The sequence below is a fragment of the Malaclemys terrapin genome, chromosome 3, assembly GCF_027887155.1.
Source record: "Malaclemys terrapin pileata isolate rMalTer1 chromosome 3, rMalTer1.hap1, whole genome shotgun sequence".
NCBI classification, from domain to species: domain Eukaryota; kingdom Metazoa; phylum Chordata; order Testudines; family Emydidae; genus Malaclemys; species Malaclemys terrapin.
This window is the reverse complement of record NC_071507.1, coordinates 40,934,783-40,953,385: the sequence shown is the minus strand read 5'-3', so window position 1 is coordinate 40,953,385 and position 18,603 is coordinate 40,934,783. Positions and strand designations below refer to the sequence as shown.

Below are 18,603 nucleotides of genomic sequence, written 5' to 3'. Positions count from 1 at the left end.
GTGGTTAGGGAAAAGAAAGTAGGGAAATATAGCTTATTAATGAATTATGGGCCTAACTTTTGATTTGGTTCCATCTGTGGGATTTACATGGCACTATGGTCCTGTTTAAAGAGGACTCTGTTAATGTGAACTAGGTACCTTTAATTTCATGCCTGCAATGGCCACCCTGGGAAGTTACAGTGCAGCTTGCTAGCATGTGCTGCAGTTCACATCCCCATAGTCTGAACTACGGGGCCATGTAGACTTAACCTACGTCTTAGCCAACTGTAAAGGGACAGAAGTGGATTAAGAGGGAGGGGCTTTGGCATGGTTATCAAAATACAGCTATAACCCCACTAAAAATTGTGTTGTGCTGTGTATGTCCAAAAATTCTCTAGGGTTATTAGCATAGCATCACCTGCAACATCATAGAATCATAGGACTGGGAGGGACCTCGAGAGGTCATCTAGTCCAGTCCCTTGCACTCATGGCAGGACTAAGTATTATCTAGACCAACCTTGACAGGTGTTTGTCTAACCTGCTGTTAAAAACCTCCTATGATGAAGAGTCTACAACCTCCCTAGGCAATTTATTCCAGGGCTTAATCACCCTGACAGGTAAGAAGTTTTTTCTGATGTTCAACCTAAATCTCTCTTGCTGCAATATAAGCCCATTGCTTCTTGTCCTATCCTCAGTGGTTAAGAAGAACAGTTTTTCTCCCTCCTCCTTGTAACAACCTTTTATGTACTTGAAAACTATTATCATGTCCCCTCTGTTTTCTCTTTTCCAGACTAAACAAACCCTATTTTTTCAATCTTCCCTCATAGGTCATGTTTTCTTAGACCTTTAATCATTTTTGTTGCTCTTCTCTGGGCTCTCTCCAATTTGTCCACATCTTTCCTGAAATATGGTGTCCAGAACTGGACATAATACTCCAGTTGACGCCTAATCAGCGTGGAGTAGAACAGAAGAATTACTTCTCATGTCTTGCTAAGAACTCTCCTACTAATACATCCCAGAATGGTGTTTGCTTTTTGCAACAGTGTTACACTGACGACTCATATTTAGCTTTTGGTCCACTGTAACCCCCTGATCCCTTTCCGCAGTACTCCTTTGCAATCATTTCCCATTTTGTATGTGTGCAACTGATTTTTCCTTCCTAAGTGGAATACTTTGCATTTGTCCTTATTGAATTTCATCCTATTAACTTCAGCCCATTTCTCCAGTTTGTCCAGATCATTTTGAATTTTAATCCTATCTTCCAAAGCACTTTCAACCCCTCCCAGCTTGGTATCATTACCATATCTAATTATGCATTAGTTTGAAAGATTGAACATGTAGTTCATTTTCATATAATTTAATATATAAAGTTACGGAAATCAAAATTTTCTGACTGGGTGGTGGTAGTGCATGTGTTTGGTAATATACTGCACGTGCTATATATCTGGGTTTATTGTGAGTATGAACTAATGGAGAGGCAAATGGAATATACAGTTTCGAGGAATGTTTACTCGGATTTTCAGGCAAAACTTTCAACCTGGCATTATCTGTATCTCCTTTTTTGTGAGCTCAATTTTGTTGCGTAATTAATTGTGCTAGCCACTTAGAAGTCCAAGTACCAGATTGCACCTGCTTATAAGTGACTTAAACATCTGAGTGAAAGTGAGGGTCAAATAATTGCAGATGCCACATTGTACCTACAGTTTTGTGCCCACAACTGACTAAATTAAACCTTTTTATGATTCAGAGGGAAAAAAATATTGTATATTTGCTGGTGAGAATAATATGCTTGCATCCTAATTTCTGAACTCTCTGTATTGGTAGGAAATAAGACATGGTTCTCTTGTAGTTACTTTGCTGAATGATTTGAGAATCTCAGAAATGCAATATTGTACTCTCTGAGGTGTCATCTTATGAAATGGGAGTTAGAAATTTAAAAATGGTCGTCTTTGGCCTTTTCCAGATTCTGCCCACCAATTTGTGCAAACCTCAGATCCGCTGAGCACCTTTCACAGGGTTTGAAGGAAGGAGGGGAGAAATGTGCTGCAGAGGTGGTTGAGCCCCAATTCTGCATTGGCAGAAGGAGAGCCACATATGAAGCGTCTATTCTGTCCATCTAGGAGTAATGATCTGGGCCTTCATATTTTGTGAAATCAATGTCAAGCCTTTGCCAGTGCATGAAGTTGAAAGCTTATTCTGGCATTTTCATAATGGGATGCAAACTCCATAATAAACCAACAATAAACTAGCAAACATATAGTTCTTCTTATCCTTTTGAAAATAAGCTGTCTAGTCTTCTTTTATTGGACAGTGTGTGGTGGAGTTCTTATTCCTCATCTTTCCCAATATAAGAACGAACAAACTGAATGTTAGGAGTTTACTGTGCATCCACAGTGGGGGGATTGTTATAGCTGCACATGAAATGAAAAGGTCACTCCCCTCCCATTATTACCATGCTGAACAACCTGTCGTAATCAGACTCCTTCAATAGGACATAGAAAGGGAAAAGTGTAATCTGTCAGCATTATTCCTTTTAGTTGGATGTTTTATGTTGGTCAACCTGCTGTAAAATTTTAAAAAGGAGTTTGAAGCAAATCATGTTGTGCAGCAGTCTCCTGAGACCCATATTAACCTTATGTAGGACTGGAAAGTCCTTTTTACAAAATGTGTGTGGTTATAGAAGCATAACTGGAACAGCATATTCAATAGCAAATGGGGAGATTGCCCTAAAGATTCTACTACCGAAGTAGGTAGTATTTCATATTTCTGAAATGTTCCTATGGGCCCGCCACTCTGATAATCTCTAACCTTGTCTCTTGGTGACCACATTATCCCTCTGATGCCATGCTCAACATGACTTGGGCAATAAAATAGTTCCATTAAAAATATACCACTATTTAATCCCTGTCCTTTCAAAAATAGTTTTTTTTAGATATAGTTGCAGAAAGCATGTTTGTGATTTAATAATAATTATTGTGAATGGACTTCTTACTGCAGAGTTTTAGTTTGTATCTTTCTGCCACCCTTGTCTTTTCCCCTGCAATTACATAGACTTTTTTTTTCTTTGAAGTACATTTCATATGTTGCTTAAAGAAGAAATATCTAGGAAACTTTTATGTTTTTATGGAGGAGACAATTGTTGCTTTTTAAATGCAGGAATTTTTGAGATTTGTTTCTGATGAACTCCCTCTAGCAATCTAAGCTGATAGAGAAGAGTTCTGACTCTTACAACTGTTCACCAGGTTTGGACAAAAAGTACAGTCTCCTTTTAAAATCCAAACCCAAACAGTTTGCCCTAGATATAAAAAAAAGTAACATTGAAAAAAATCTCTGTAGGGAGAGGAAAAAGTAACACTATTTGTATCCATTAGCGCTGACCTGTGCACAGCTCCTATTAAATTAACAGGGTTCTGCACATCCACTGGGTTCCATGCTTAGAGCCCTGCGTAGATACAAAATTTGTATCCGCATCAGATCCGCAAGCTGCAAAAATGTGGATATCTGCAGATGTGCAGGGCTCTATCCATGAAATAAACTCTCAACAAAATAAGTGGAAGCTACTGGTAAATTTATAGTGAATGGTCCTGTATTGTCACAAAGATAAACTAGATGACTTAATAGGTTTCTCCGTCTCCAGGTTTTGAAACATTGGAAGCATGTAGTCTTCATGAGCTATTTCTAACATGTATTTATTCATCAGCTGCTGGGTATGGGGCATTGTATAAAAACACATAAAGTGAAAAAGTTTTTTTAAAATGGTGTAGGTAGCCATTTTTGTAATGTTCTTCGTCCATTGAACTGATAAAGAACCTAATTTCCTTTGCATCTTCCTTTCTCTTTCCTGGTCTCTTTCATGATAAAACACAACCATTTTCAGACCTGGGTGTTTAAAATTAGGCTCCTAGAACTACATTTATGCAGCTAAATCAAGATGGACTGATTTTTTTTTTTTTTTTCAAAGGTGCTGAGCCCTTGATTTCACTGGGATTTGAGAGTGCTCAGAGCTTCTGAAAACGAATAATTTATCTGTCTAAATGGCTTAAGGAACCTAATTTTAGACACCTGAGTTCAAAAAATTTTGGCTCATAACTTGTCATGATAACAGTTTATATGCAAACAGTTCTTGAAACAATTTGCTTTTAGTAGTTAACTTCCTCAAGAGAGGAAAAATGTACGCTCATTAAGCCTGGGATAAGGAGTCAGGAGATTTAGTCAGGTCTCTGCTCAGATACAGATGTATTATCTTGGTATCTAGGGGCAGAAGTACATGAATTTAGGGTGGAATTTTTTTAAAAGCGCAATTTATGCACATTGGAAAAATCTCATCCTTAGTTTGGTAGTCTTTCAACGTAACTGGATATTTTATTAAAGGGAAAAATAATTGCCCCTCCTAATTTCCGGTGCAGCCATTTGTAGGCAGAAATGCAACACTTTTGCTGCATGAGAGGCCAGACATTAGAGTCTTCTGCTCATCCTGCTGAAAGCACACTAACCTCCTTGCACAGGATTGGAGAGATAGAATCGTGCTGGACAAGGTGAACAAGGAGGATATGGTCAATTGGTTCCTGTAGATTAGGAAGCCACTGACTAAAACACATGGGAAGTAGGAACCAGTGTTTATGTCCACTGCTCCAACCGGCCTTTAATCCTCTGCCTTATTCACTTTGAGTGTGCCCATGATCAGTTTATAATAGATATGCCCCTGCCCTGGCTCTCCCCTTCCCCCAGAATTAACTCTTATTTCATTTCTTATTATGAGAGGACAGTTCAAAAGCAAAAGAAAGTGGACTCTATATGTCAGGCCTTGATTATTTTTGCTTGGTGAGATTAAAAAATATATAAGATGTACACTCAGTATATTATGTAAACTTCCATTATGGTACATACACGTTTAAAAGTAACTTTTTAATATTAACTAACTTTTGTATATTTATTCCGTGATTTGTTTTTGTTAAGATGGCCTTCGTCGAATATTGTGTCAGGTTGGTTTACAGGAGGGACCAGATGGTGAAAATTCTTCTCTTGTTGATAAACTAATGCTGTCTGATTCTAAACTGTGGAAAGGTGAGTCGTCTCCCACTTTTTTAAAGAAAATGACTTTGTATGTGCTAATACAAAGCACTCTGGTGACCACTTTATTTTGTTGAATCTGTTCATGTTTTAGGCAGTTTTTATTGCCATCCATTATAAATGCAATTGCCTGTTTACAGATATACTGTGTTTTACCTCGTCCCAAATTTGGATTATGCTGAATTGTGAAATTATGGGATGGCCCTTTCAGCACTATATTGAAGGTGGAGTAGAGATTTCTGTTTAGAACAGACTTCTAGAGCTGTAAAATTTACATGTGTATACATATTGACCTGAAAATTGCTACGCCAGTTGAAGGCCCAGAGTAGAGACAGTAGCACAAATATGCAGTCCTTTGGGGTTCCTGAGACAGAGGCACATTCCTCCAAAATGGTCTAATTTTAAAATTTGCTGGTTCTGTATAAAGACAGACAGATGCAGAGCTATTGTTTCAGGCTGTATTCAAACCCACTGAGCCGAGAACACCCTATGGAAATGACTGCAGCAGCTCACACACCTGTAAGTCTCCTGTGCTGCTATTCCAAAGTGCTTTAAAATCCACAGGTTTAATATGATTGGCCTGAAAATTGTTGTCAGTTCAGAGAGTGAACTGCTGGTAGAGTCTCATGCAAATTTTGAGTCCTTTGGTCTAGGGCATCCTGAGATACAGCCCCTCCAAAATGACCTGTTTTTAAAATGACATTTGAAACAAACATTAGAAACCAGGAAATATGTAGTTTGCCCCTGTGGCAGTGAATGGGAATATAACACAACCTTACCAATCCCAAACACATCCCACTTCCTTGATGCCTCCACAACTCCAGATCTACGTGCTATTGATGTGTTTCCAGGTACCCTCACTGTGCGCTGTGCACAACGTTTGTCTGAGGAGTAGTAGGCAGGATTGGCAGACATCTCCCTAGGTGCTAAGTGTATGTTTACACTGCAATTAAAAACCTACGGCTGGCCTGTGCCAGCTGACTCAGGGTAAGGGGCTGTCTGATTGCAAGGTAGACGTTGGTGCTTGGGCAGGAGCCCAGGCTCTAGGACAGGCCTGCACAACTCGTAAAGCAGCGAGGGCCATGTTACTCCAAAGAAAACAGCTGAGGGCTGAAACCCCTGACCCTCCCGAAACCCCCCACAGCGCTGCTGAACCCCCCCAGCGCCGCCCAGCCCCCCCAACACCTCCCCCCCCCCCAACGCTGCCCACCCCGTGGAAACAAACCCTCCTTCCCTAGCGCCGCCCCACCAAAACAGCGGTATTGAACCTTGATAATATGTTATAGCGGGCCCCTAAGGTAGTATAATTAAGGTAAAAGAAAACTCTTTTTGCTAGAAGTAGAATAAGATCTTCCCCCCCACTTTGTAATCAATTGCCCTGTTGAATGAATGAGGTGTGAATGAGGAAGGTGTGGAAGGCAGCACCTCCAGACAGCTGCAACCCTTGGAGAGGGGATGGGAGCCAGACCAGATCAGTAGAACAGGTCAGCTACCGACTCACCACTCGCATCCTCAGCTCACCTGCCACTGCCCGCTCGCCTCCTGAGCCGCCGGCTCACCTGCCCACCCGCCACTGCCCGCCCACTTGCCTCCTCAGCTGCTGGCTCACCTGCTCCCCCCCCCCCCCGCTTGCCTCCTCAGCCGCCCCCTCCCAGCTCGCCTACTTACCCCCTGCCACTGCTCGCCTCCTCAGCCGCCATCCCCCCCGCCACCGGCTCACCTCCTCAGCCCCCCCCCCCCCCGGGTCGCCTACTCACCCCATGCCACTGCCAGCCTGCTAACCCTCCTGAGCCCCCCCGCCGCCAGCTCACCTGCCCCCCCCCACTGCCCGCCCACCTCCTCAGCCCCTCTCCCTCACCCACTGCTTGCCTACTCACCCCCTGCGTGCTGCACAGTGAGCCCACGTGGGCCGCATGTTGTGCAGGTCTGCTCTAGGACACTGAGGTGGGAGGGTCCAAATGCTCAGGCTGTATCCCCTTGCCAAATATCTACACCGCAATTAAATGACCTCTTAGCCTGAGCCAGAGCTAGCTGGCCCGGGTCAGCAGCAGGTGTCTAATTGTAGTATAGACCTACCCTAAGGCTATGTGTACGCTGCCCCTCAGTTCAGACTGTGTGGGTATGAATAGCAGTGTGCACTAACGTGCTGCACTGTAACTCTGCAGGTGCGAATTAAATGGTTCCTAGCCAGGACTTCTGTGTTCTAATTCCACTTCTGCCATTAACTTCTTGGGTGTCCTTGGTCAAGTGGCTTTCTTTGCCTCAGTTTCCCCACCTGCAAAATGGAGATAATGACACTGACCCACGTCACAGAGGAAATTAGGCTGATGATGATTATACGTTAATGTGAACTAGGAACCTTTTAGATTGTGTCCACGGAACTCACATGAGGGAGTTACAGTGAAGTGCTTTGTGCACTGTTCACACCCTTATGGTGCAAACTGCAGAGCAGTGTAGACAAGCCCTTCAACTAAATGAAGGATAATGTGATGCAGACTCTGTGTGAGGGACTCATTAGAGCAGGGGTTTAAGCACACTTTAAAGTTTCTCCCTTACTGCTTTCTTTCATCCTTCCTGCTGACCTCCAAATGTCGAGGAAATGTATAGCGCTGTAAACTGATTCCCATTCTAATGGTTCCAGTAGGCAAATGAGAAGAGTTAGGGTTGCATGTAGCATGGGAAGAATGGCCCTACTTGTACTTTTCCTGATTTTCTAATACTTTATTTCGTGTGGTTGAGTATTTTCCTTGTCTTCAGAATTTTCTGTTTTTGGCTGCAAACTTCAGTGTTCTTGAAGCTTATGAGGCACTGATAATAGACCATCTCTTTCCTTTACCAGAGGTGGTGGTGGTTTGTTGTTGTTGTTGCAGTTGCAGAATCTCACACGTAAACAGGCTGTAGAATGAAAGTTCAGACTTCTAGTGTAACTTTTGGAACTACACCTCTACCCCTATTTAATACTGTCCTTGGGAACCAAAAAAATCTTACCGCATTGTAGGTGAAACTGCGTTACATCGAACTTGCTTTGATCCCCCCGGAGCGCCACTTTATCGCGTTATATCCGAATTCGTGTTATATCGGGTCACGTTCTATCGGGGTAGAGGTGTATTTGCCAATTTTCAGGGGGAACAAATATCTATAATCATTCCACATCAAACAATTTAAAGTGTTTAATTATTGGTATTTGACTTAAAACTGATCTATAAAGATTTTGTTTTTAAAAACAATGTTAACAACTGAATTAGTGGCAGAATTTATGTGGAGAAATAGTAAAAATAACACAAACATATATTTTAAAACCTAAGAAGGAACTATTTTAGAACTATTATCTGACAAATCCTGAGTTCACTGTTTTTTGTATTTCCTTGCAACAGTTGACTCTGTCCTTAATGGTGCTGAAAAATGTAGGGAAGAAGAAATAACCCTACAGGAAAAGTACTTTGGGGTACCTGAAGCTTTTCCTCTCCATTTTCTACCAACTGCCAAATGTTATCAAAGCACTCTTCCCTCTGGATTGGAGGGCAGAATTTCTTCTTTCTTTACGAGGCTACCATTACAGTTGCTTCTATAATAATCTGACAGTCAATAATGGCAAAATAATATGTAACTTTTCTTAACAGGAGCTAGAACCATGTACCATCAGTTATTCATGAGCAGTCTACTTATGGATTTGAAATACAAGAAACTTTTTGCTATCCGGTTCGCAAGAGTAAGTAACTTTCTTATAATGAATGGAAAATGCTTCAAAATATAGCCTAGAAAACAGTTTCAAGTAGAACATACAAAACTAATGATACTCTGTTAGGAATATTGGTTGGGATTGTTTGTTTGCCTTTTTGAAACTCTTTAAATGAGAACTTCTATTGATTTCCTTCTGTGTTCAAAAACTTAGTTATCATAGTACCTTACCGCCCATCAAGAAAATAGGTCTTTTGGGTTCCTGATCTAATGCTGTTGTTAGATCATCTCTAACACAGAATGCATCACCTCTGATGTTGTATCCTTCCAAACCAACCATCTAGGGGCCCATTACTTGAGAAACAATCAATAACCATTGTTGGTAGTGCTACCCATAAGTGACCTCTGAAAGTCAACTACACTTAATATTATTTCTTGCAATAACTAATTTTTGAGATGCTTTTAATCAGCTTTCAGAGATTCTGCTCACTCTTGCCTCAAACAAATAACTTATTTTTAATTAGTAAGTAAAATATTATTAGTCTTCATAGCGATAATTAGAATGGGTGAGTAGATTTTATGCATGTGTAACGCCGACAGACTGTTAGCAAAGGCGATAGAGCAGACTCATAATCTTTCTTTCTCTCTGTGGTCTCAGTGCCACTAGATGGGACAGAACACCACACCCAGAAGGTGTGTGGGTTACATACTTCCCCAGCTGAGGAAGCATGTCCAGAGCTTCAGAGACTTCCCAGTTGAAATCCTGGATGAGTCCATTTGTAACGCTGACAGACCCTGGTTATTGGCAGTCAAGATCGAACCTGGGACCTCTGGAGCTTAGTGCATGAGCCAAAAGCCAACTGGCTGTTAGCTAAGGCTGTAGAGCAAACTCATAATCTCTCTCTCTCTAAGTGGTCTGTGCCACTAGATGGGACAGAACACCACACCCAGAAGGTGGGTTACGCATGGGCTGGTAAATTGTCATCCCACTCTGCAAGGTTTCCCCTTAATGATGGCTCAGTACCACTGTGTATCATAGTGTTGAATACCCCCAGTGCAGACATTGAATTTAAAGCAAACATCAGGTCAGTGTGGATTAGAGGTGAATTTCCCCCTTGTTGTTTAGAATTACCGGCAGTTGCAGAGAGATTTTATGGAGGATGATCACGAGCGGGCAGTGTCGGTGACTGCTCTATCTGTCCAACTCTTCACTGTACCTACTCTGGTGAGTAGTGCTTGCCTTTTTTAAAAACTGATAGTTGGCACTCCTTGCCTTTTTTTGCCTCCTTCTTAATAGAACTATGAGCGATTGCAGAGTGATTATGTGAAAGATGACCACGACAGAGAGTTCTCAATTGCTGACCTCTCAGTACAGATATTCACAGTGCCTTCACTTGTAAGTACTAAAGACTAAAAAAAGAAACTCCTTTTTTTTGTTAGGAGCTGCACTAAGATCTTGAGTTTATAGACCGCTAGATTTCTCCGAACGTTTGTAGTACTACTGTGCAAATCAGTGTGCTGCTGGCTTTATGAAAACTAATTAGTAGTTAGTAAATATAGGTACAATTTACTAAGTGGAATTGGACCTATGCTGCTAAATTTTGAATCTGTATCAGAACTTCCCAGAGTACATGGGTATATGGACCTATTCTTTTGTTTTGGACACGTCTCTTAATTTTTTTCCATTAATGAATATATATAGAGAGAGGTTACCACTTAATAAATGCAGTAGTTTTAACTTCTGACTATGCCAAATGTCCAGGGTAGATGTTGTAGGGTGTGTTCACAGAGCACACTGCTCCATGGTGTGGCACTGCAGCTCCCATACCTCAGTTCTCTTCTTGATTCTCCATTCCACCCATACGCAGCCAGGAATGTTCACATAAGGTTCCCTGTCTTGGGGTCTGATTTATTAAATCCTCACAGAATAAATCTGCAGTTCCTTTGGCCCTTCTAGGTTCAAATTCTTCTTTCCTTGGGGCTTCCAATTTATCCTTCCTTTAGGCTATCTTTCTCTCAGCTCCCCAGTTCTCTCTATGCCTGAGGACATCAGCCAATCTCACTCTATCCTCTGGGCTTTTCTGGCTTCTCCAGTCCACCACCATCCTGGTTCTACCACAGGAGAACCTCCTTGCAGATCTCTCCTGACTCTTGGTTCCCCTTGACTGTGAACTGAGAACACTCCTTTTTAACTTAAATGGACAGACCAACCTGTTACAACAAGCTTTCTATTAAAAATCAACTACTGCCTTTTGCAGAATCTTGAAAACTTTTTTCTAACAGAAACATGTCTGTCTGTATATCATAAATTATTTTTTAAAGTGAAGAATACTTAAAAAGAGTAGATGAATTCAACAGAGATTCTGTCTTCATGAAGATGTCTTTGGAAATTAAATAAAATGAGGAAAGAAAATCTAACTTGCATAGAATGTTTCTAAAAAGAATGCTGTTGGAAGTTTTCCAAGTGGAATCAACTTAAAGGTAGATCTAAATTTCTGAGACTGTATGGAAATCATGGCAGTCAGGTAGGTGTCTTAAGAACTGATTTCAGGATAACTGTTCTAAATTGTGATTTGTTTTTAACAGTTTTCTAGGTGCTGGAGGTGTCAGCTGGTAATTCTTGCCTCTTGATTCAGGAAGTCAGGGTTCTCTTCCTAGCTCTGTCACTGACTTGCCCTGTACGCTAGGGCATACCACTTAAACTCAGTTTGCTCTTCTGTAAAATGGTATCAGCACCATTTGCACTGGTATTGTGGGGCTTATCTAGGTAATGTTAGTAAAATACTTTGAATAATTTAAATAAAAAAATATGTTTTAAAGCATGTTCCCAAAATAAAATATTTTTTTAAGAAGTGTTGTGTTATCAGAAAGAAAGAAAGAAGCCTAAAAGGAAGTGTGAAAGAGGTGAGAGTTGTAGCCATGTAGCTTATGGCTACAACTCTCACCTCTTTCACACTTCCTTTTAGGCTTCTTTCTAAGTATGAAGGTAATATTTTAAAAAAGATCAATTACATTAGAGTCAAAAGCCTCAGTCTCATTTCCAGGTTCTTTGCTAGCACATGTCCCCATCTAAAGCCATTATGTATTGGCTTAACTTAATTAACCCTATTAATCCTATTAAAAATTGCTCTTGTACAACACTGTCATTTGGTTGTATATGCAATATAATCATGTACTTTGTATGGCCTTGATCCAGCAAGGTATTTAAGCATGTGCCTGACTTTTAAGTACACAAATAATCATTTTGGATTCTGTGGGATTGCTCATGTACTTAGACATATTTCTAATTATCTTGCTGAATTAGGGACCAATCCTTCAAGATGACCACACACTTAAATTAGACTGCATTTTTGGTTTAAGTTTTTATCACTTAGTGCTTTTTTTGTGTATAGTGTAGTAAATTATCAGGGCACTTAAAAACATGTTTAAACTGGTGAATTAAAGAATGGAAAGTCCTCAAAGGTAGTGGGCGAAATTTTCTGAAGGGCCTCGTGATGTAGGAGCCTAAGTTCCATTGAAAGTCCATGGCACTTAGACCCCTTAATCAATTACTAGGAGCTGAAAAGTTTACCCAGTAAACAACTGTGAAGAGGAAGATCTTTCTGGTCTTTTGTTTGCAGCCTCAGCATTCAGACCCAAATAAATTAATTGATTTTCTTTGGCAATATTGTAGAAAATCTTTTGGGGTATTTATTTTCTTACTATAGTGACTAGAAGTCCCAATTCTACACCAGGACCCCATTGTGTCTGGTGCTCACAAACCCAGAACAAAAAAGATGATCCTTACCCCCATCACATCTTACAATCTAAGTACAAGACAAGAGGCAACAGGTGGATTCAGACAAATGGGGGAGGACAAAGAAATGCGACAGTATTGATCAGCATGATAGACAGGGGGTAGCCTGTAGACAGTTTTGCAGATGGCTTTTTATTTTCTCCATGAACACCGTTTTAAAGTAATGTTAAAATATAGAGGAACGCCAGCAAAATAAATGGTTTGGCTGAAAAGGCATAGATTTTACTGGTAAAAATGCAATATTAATTTAGCCTCTTTCTCTTGTCAGTAATGTCTGTCGATTGCAACAAACTTTAATGTACTTTGGCATAGGCTCGAATGCTGATAACAGAAGAAAATCTTATGACCACGATCATCAGAACTTTTATGGACCACTTAAGGCACCGTGACATCCAGGGCAGGTTTCAGTTTGAACGATATACTGCCCTTCAAGCTTTCAAATTCAGGCGGGTTCAGAGCCTTATTTTGGATCTCAAGTAAGTATCTCAATACTAATCAAATTAATGAGTACTTCAAAAAATGATTAAAACTAACTCACAGATTTGTTTCTACTGTATTCAGGTATGTGTTGATAAGCAAGCCAGCTGATTGGACAAATGACTTGAGGCAAAAGTTTTTAGAGGGGTTTGATGCCTTCTTAGAGTTACTAAAGTGTATGCAGGTATGTGAATCTGTGAATTTAAAAAAAAAAAAAAGCACCATTAATTTTCTGTCTTAGTAAAATGAGTATTGTCAGATGTAGAACATTTTGTTTTTCATTAGTAAAATTGTTACTTCATAGTACTTGTAATCCTCAGGAAATTAATATAATTTCCTTTATCTGTTGACTTCAGTGCAGTTTGGTTGAATTACACCGCTGTTAGAATCACAACAAACGTTCCTAAACTTTGTGTCTGTAAAGTATGCATTAACTTTGTTTTGTGTATGTGGGGGGGAGGGAGAAAAGAAGGGGGAGAATCAAAATAAGGGTGCCAGTTTATGTATTTGATGCTATAACACAATGAGGCAGTGCACATTTAAATGTTTGAGCAAAGTCAGACTGCTCTGTCTTAACTAGCTTTTACTATATGTGAGTGTGTCAGATATTTGTTGTTTGAGCATTACCAAGCTCTGTACAAACATATTGGGAAACAGAGTCCTTGTCCCAAGGAACTTTATGAATATACACACATGATGGTATCCTCTACTGTAATGTTTTTTGTCCCTTTTAATACATTACATGTTATACTAACTATTTAAAGTATTTTGAGACTAATGATGTTTTTATAAGGACAAACTACTAGTAGGGCAAAAAGGCCTGACCAAACACTCACTCACTCTTCAGTGCTCAGTAACTGGATAGTATGCTTCTCCGAGAAAACTTTAGCTTTTGTTCATCCTTTTAATACATTCATTTTTGCTGAGGGCATTCCATCATAATCAGACCACACTTGAACGTCCTTTTGGATTTTAAATTATTCTGATCCACAAACTTAATAAAAAATAAATCCTTAAAAACATCTTTAACAAACTGAATTTGGTATTTAGAGGTTTTTCCTTTTTTAAGGTTTTGCCTCTTGATTAAAGACCTATATAGAGAGAATTCATGACTGAGTCTTCAATTCAAGATGCTTCCTAAATCAAAAATAGGATTAAATTTGGCTCTTTGATTTCTCTCCAGATTTTTTCTATACTTTTGTGATATGAGCAGAATGTTTAAACTGTGTAAGTAATTACTCAGTCTGATGTTAGCACCAGTAGGGGTTTTTAATAACAGTTAATCTGTATGATTCTTTGTGGTTTTTAGGGTATGGATCCAATAACTCGTCAAGTAGGGCAACATATCGAAATGGAACCAGAATGGGAAGCAGCATTTACATTACAGATGAAATTAACGCATGTTATTTCAATGATGCAGGACTGGTGTGCTTTAGATGTAAGCTGTTTCTGCTTTTATATATGAAGGGAGATGTAGGTAGATGAATATCTAATTAATAGCAATAGAACAAACATACATACCTGCACAGACTTATTTTGTCCAGAAGCAGTATTTTTAATCTGTGATGGATTAAATCTACATAGGGTTTGAATTAGCAAAAAACCTGTGTGTTTCTTGGAATGGACATAGATCACTGTGATCGTTTTGGAGTTCAGCTAAGTATCCAAAAGTTTGTATTGACACAATACCTTAAGAGTATCATTACTGGAGAAGAAAGAGGGGAATAATTTTGTAATAGAGGAGTTATCAGGTCCCATGCCCTCTTGATGCCATCCAGAGAGGAAAACAGATTGCTGAACTCTAACAGAATGATCTGCAATCCCTCTGATGACAATTTCCTCCTTAAATGGACTTGCTGAGTAGGACTTCATATGTGGTGAGGGCTCCTTTTAGAACATATGAGCCCAGAATAGTCAAATATTAAATTTGACTTTAAACTGTAAATATTCTTGAGAACCCACCGTAATCATGCACGTTGTTAGCAGGCTCATATAATGACAGGTACACGGTAAACTCCGATACATACTACTATTTAATCAGACTTAGCTTGGTGATTTGTGTCCTCTTTAATGAGTGAACAGCACTTGGGAAAGAGAGGAACCACTGACCTTCTGTGCTAATAAGGAAATCTTTAATGTTAAAATAGTAAGATTATATTAAGAAAAGTAAAAAAACTTTGCATTGAGAAAAAATAAACACAGAGCAAGTATTTTTGCACTTTGTTTGTTATAGACTGTACATCATTTGAAAGGGCTCTGTTTTCTTCATGATGCTTGTAAACCACAATCTTTTTTTGTAGGAAAAAGTACTTATTGAAGCTTATAAGAAATGCTTGACTGTGCTGATGCAGTGCCACAGTGGCTTTACTGATGGTGAACAGCCTATCGTTCTCAGTATATGTGGACATTCTGTTGAGACCATCAGATACTGTGTTTCTCAGGAAAAAGTTAGCATTCATCTCCCAGTTTCTCGTTTACTTGCAGGTAGGAACGAACCTGGTTTTAAAAACGGTTTCAGAAAATTAAATAACACATGTATGCACATATGTGTCTCACATGCTCACAGATATAAGAGATTATATGCCATCTGAGGATAGCCAGATACAATGTACTCTTGCCATCTCCCCCAGCCTTCCCCAAGATATCTCCATGCCAGGGGCTATGGGAAGAGAGATGTAGGATATGGCTATGCTGGCTCTGTGCCTGATTGGAGACCCCTTTATGCCCTGGGAATTCCCAACAGGGGGTTTCTGCTCCTTTTCTGTCATCTCAATGGAACAAAGGGGAGTAGAACAGGGCAGAGGATTTGCCCCAAAGTATGGATTATGGTTCCATGCCATTTTTGAAATATGTTCAGCCCTCAGGCTGAAAAGATTGGACACCACTGTATTAGAGAAATGTCTGCAAAATATATCTCTGCATTACAACTAGTATTGTTCATCAGGAATTTAGCTAGTGATTGCATTTTTTCCCTTACATTTTGGTTCAGTAATTGAGCAATTGTATTGGAAGTATATGAAGGCTATCTCTACATTAGGAGCGTTTTACTGGTATAGGAATACTGGTATACTTAGTCTACTGGTATACTTAGTCTACTGGCAAGGTGCTCCTAGCATGAGCACAGCAATACCAGCAAAGCTGCACTTTGTACTGGTATAGTAAAACTGCCCCACTTGAACAAAACAGGCTATACTGGTAAGAGCACAGTTTTGCCAATAGAACTGTCTAAATTAAGGGCTTGGACAGAGCTGTGCCATCAGGTCAGGAATTGACGCATCTCACTGACATAGCTATGCTGGCAGAAGTCTGTAATGTTGACCTGGCCTTTGACTGAACTTTAGCTCAAATGGAATCAGTAAGTCATTTAGTAGCAATAGTGACTGGCATGTTAAATATTGGAGATTAAATGGACATTTGATATTGCAAGTTCAGCAGGTCAGGGTCAAATTACTTTGAATCTTCACAAGCAGCAGAAGTGTTGCAGTTAAGAAAAACTTGTCATGTTTAATAGTTTTTAAAATTGAAGGCTGAAGACTGAAAGAAGGGAAAGTGAGTTTGTCATTGGTAACTTGCTCTTAAAGGTAAAGGATGGTAACTGGGGGAATATTCCTCTTTTATGAGGAGAGCCGGTATTAATGAAACATGTACCCTTTGTTGCTACATAGTATTTCCGGGACAACAGAAAGAACTTTACTTCTTGTACAGCGTGTGCGCATGTGTGTATGTGTGCTGTGTTGTGTGTGTATATACACTGCAAAGCTGATCATCTGCAAAATGGAGAGGGCATGCCTTAGGAAAGGTCAGATACCATGGTGATGAGTGCAGTATAAAAATCTGAAAAGAATAAAATCGTTTAAATGAGGTGATCTTTTGTACCTATTGAAATACTATATTAACTGAATTTCATCCATTATATTAGCTGCCAGTTATGGTCTGTTTGATTGAGAGAGGGGGATAACTTTAGTATTTTGGTTAAAACAGGATCTATAAAATGGAACAGACTTCGTCCAGAGGTTAATCTTTGACATGCTCACACATAATGTCAGGTGTTTTGATGAGATGTATGAAAATTTGATTGTACCTTCTGCATGGGTTGGGGACTTTGGCTGGATGTACTGATGTGTCTTAAAACAGTGTGGAAAGCTTAAACTATGCAGATTGTTGCAAGAGATGTATCTTTTTAGGCTAATATGCAGAATGTATTAAAATGTATACTTTTATTTTGTATATCCATATAGGTTTGCATGTGTTGCTAAGCAAAAGTGAAGTGGCATACAAGTTTCCAGAGCTTCTACCACTGGTATTGTGAAATTTAATTAGTGTTTATAATACACTTTGAAGATGAAAAATGCCATATAAGTGTTTAGAATTTAAGGGTAACAAAAATAACTTTTTTGTTCTATACTTTATTTAGGAAGACAATCTGTTTCAAATATTGGTAGCTCTTTAAGAGTCAATCCACAATCAGTGTTTTATTAAAACTGTTTAAGGATTTTAAAATTAAAATCTCATTTTGTTTCTCATACCCTATCTCCACTTCGTGTTTGAAGCTGAGTTTTGGGACTGCTGCCAGAAGTTAACTCCTTCTGTCGGCAGTGGCAGCTTTAGCATGTCCTGATCCAATACTCTCCACGTGTCTCTTTTGGGGCACCTCATGCAATCATTTTAAATATAAATATGGACATTGCTTAAATTTAAAGTGTGGAGGAGAGGGAGGTGGGACGTTATAAGAAAAGGGCTAAATGGAAAGGACATATAGAAAAGAAAGGAGGAGGGGGTTGAATTGGCAGATGAGATGACACTGACTTGTAAAAGAAGAAATAGTTAACTTTTGAATGAATAAGGGATACACAGAGTAAGAGACCAAACAAAAGGAAGAGGAAGAAAATGATAGAGCGTTAAGAGGGAAAAATGGTGATCTATGATTAACTTTCCAAAAGTATTAAATAGTATGATAGTATTCATGCATTCTTTTCACATTCAGAAGAAGTTTAAAATATAAAAACAGCTAAGGGTTTTAAGAGTCGGCTATTGACCTTGGCCAGTACAATACCAAGCCAAGGTAAAATTTGGGATAAGTTAGCAGGAAAGGGTGATTAAAATGAGTTGAGTTAATTTATTTAATGAATCACTTGCAATACATTTGTGTTGTGTTCCCTTTTTCTGTTCCTAAAAGTCTTCAATGGTTTTATGTCATCTTAGATTACATTTTTGGTAATTAAACTAAGGTTTTGCTATCTTATATTTTCTATAGAGTGAACTTAGCCCACCTTTGTTAATAGAACACCCTCTACGATGTCTAGTTTTATGTGCCCAAGTGCATGCAGGGATGTGGAGAAGAAATGGGTTCTCTCTTGTTAATCAAGTAAGTGGTTTAATAGCTGTGATGTATATGTTTATGCTAGTTTGTGGTAATGATCCTTGTGCCATTGTTGGAAACTGCTAGAATGCACACTCTTTCTATTAAAAACAAAAGGAAAAAAACCTCTAATCTAACTTTAAAAAGTCACTGAGGGGTATGCCTAAAATGCGCAAAAAAAAAAAAAAAAAAAAAAAAATCTGTAGCAGTGAGTCTCAGAGCCTCAGTCAGTTGACTCATGTTT

General features: G+C 39.3%; 1 protein-coding gene across 3 annotated transcripts in view; it reads left to right on the top strand.

Moving 5' to 3' along the window:
• Positions 1 to 18,603, top strand: part of UBR2 (ubiquitin protein ligase E3 component n-recognin 2) — a 109,828-nt gene that overhangs the window by 25,232 nt on the left and 65,993 nt on the right. For 2 of the 3 annotated variants that reach the window (XM_054022190.1, XM_054022187.1), the window contains exons 9-17: positions 4,936 to 5,043; positions 8,670 to 8,758; positions 10,025 to 10,123; positions 12,836 to 12,999; positions 13,085 to 13,184; positions 14,310 to 14,438; positions 15,301 to 15,484; positions 17,239 to 17,300; positions 18,255 to 18,365. In XM_054022190.1, the coding sequence (XP_053878165.1) occupies positions 4,936 to 5,043; positions 8,670 to 8,758; positions 10,025 to 10,123; positions 12,836 to 12,999; positions 13,085 to 13,184; positions 14,310 to 14,438; positions 15,301 to 15,484; positions 17,239 to 17,300; positions 18,255 to 18,365 (1,046 nt within the window). Of the gene's footprint in view, positions 1 to 4,935; positions 5,044 to 8,669; positions 8,759 to 9,853; positions 9,953 to 10,024; positions 10,124 to 12,835; positions 13,000 to 13,084; positions 13,185 to 14,309; positions 14,439 to 15,300; positions 15,485 to 17,238; positions 17,301 to 18,254; positions 18,366 to 18,603 lie in introns of all 3 variants that reach the window. The other variant, XM_054022189.1, reaches the window with a different exon arrangement.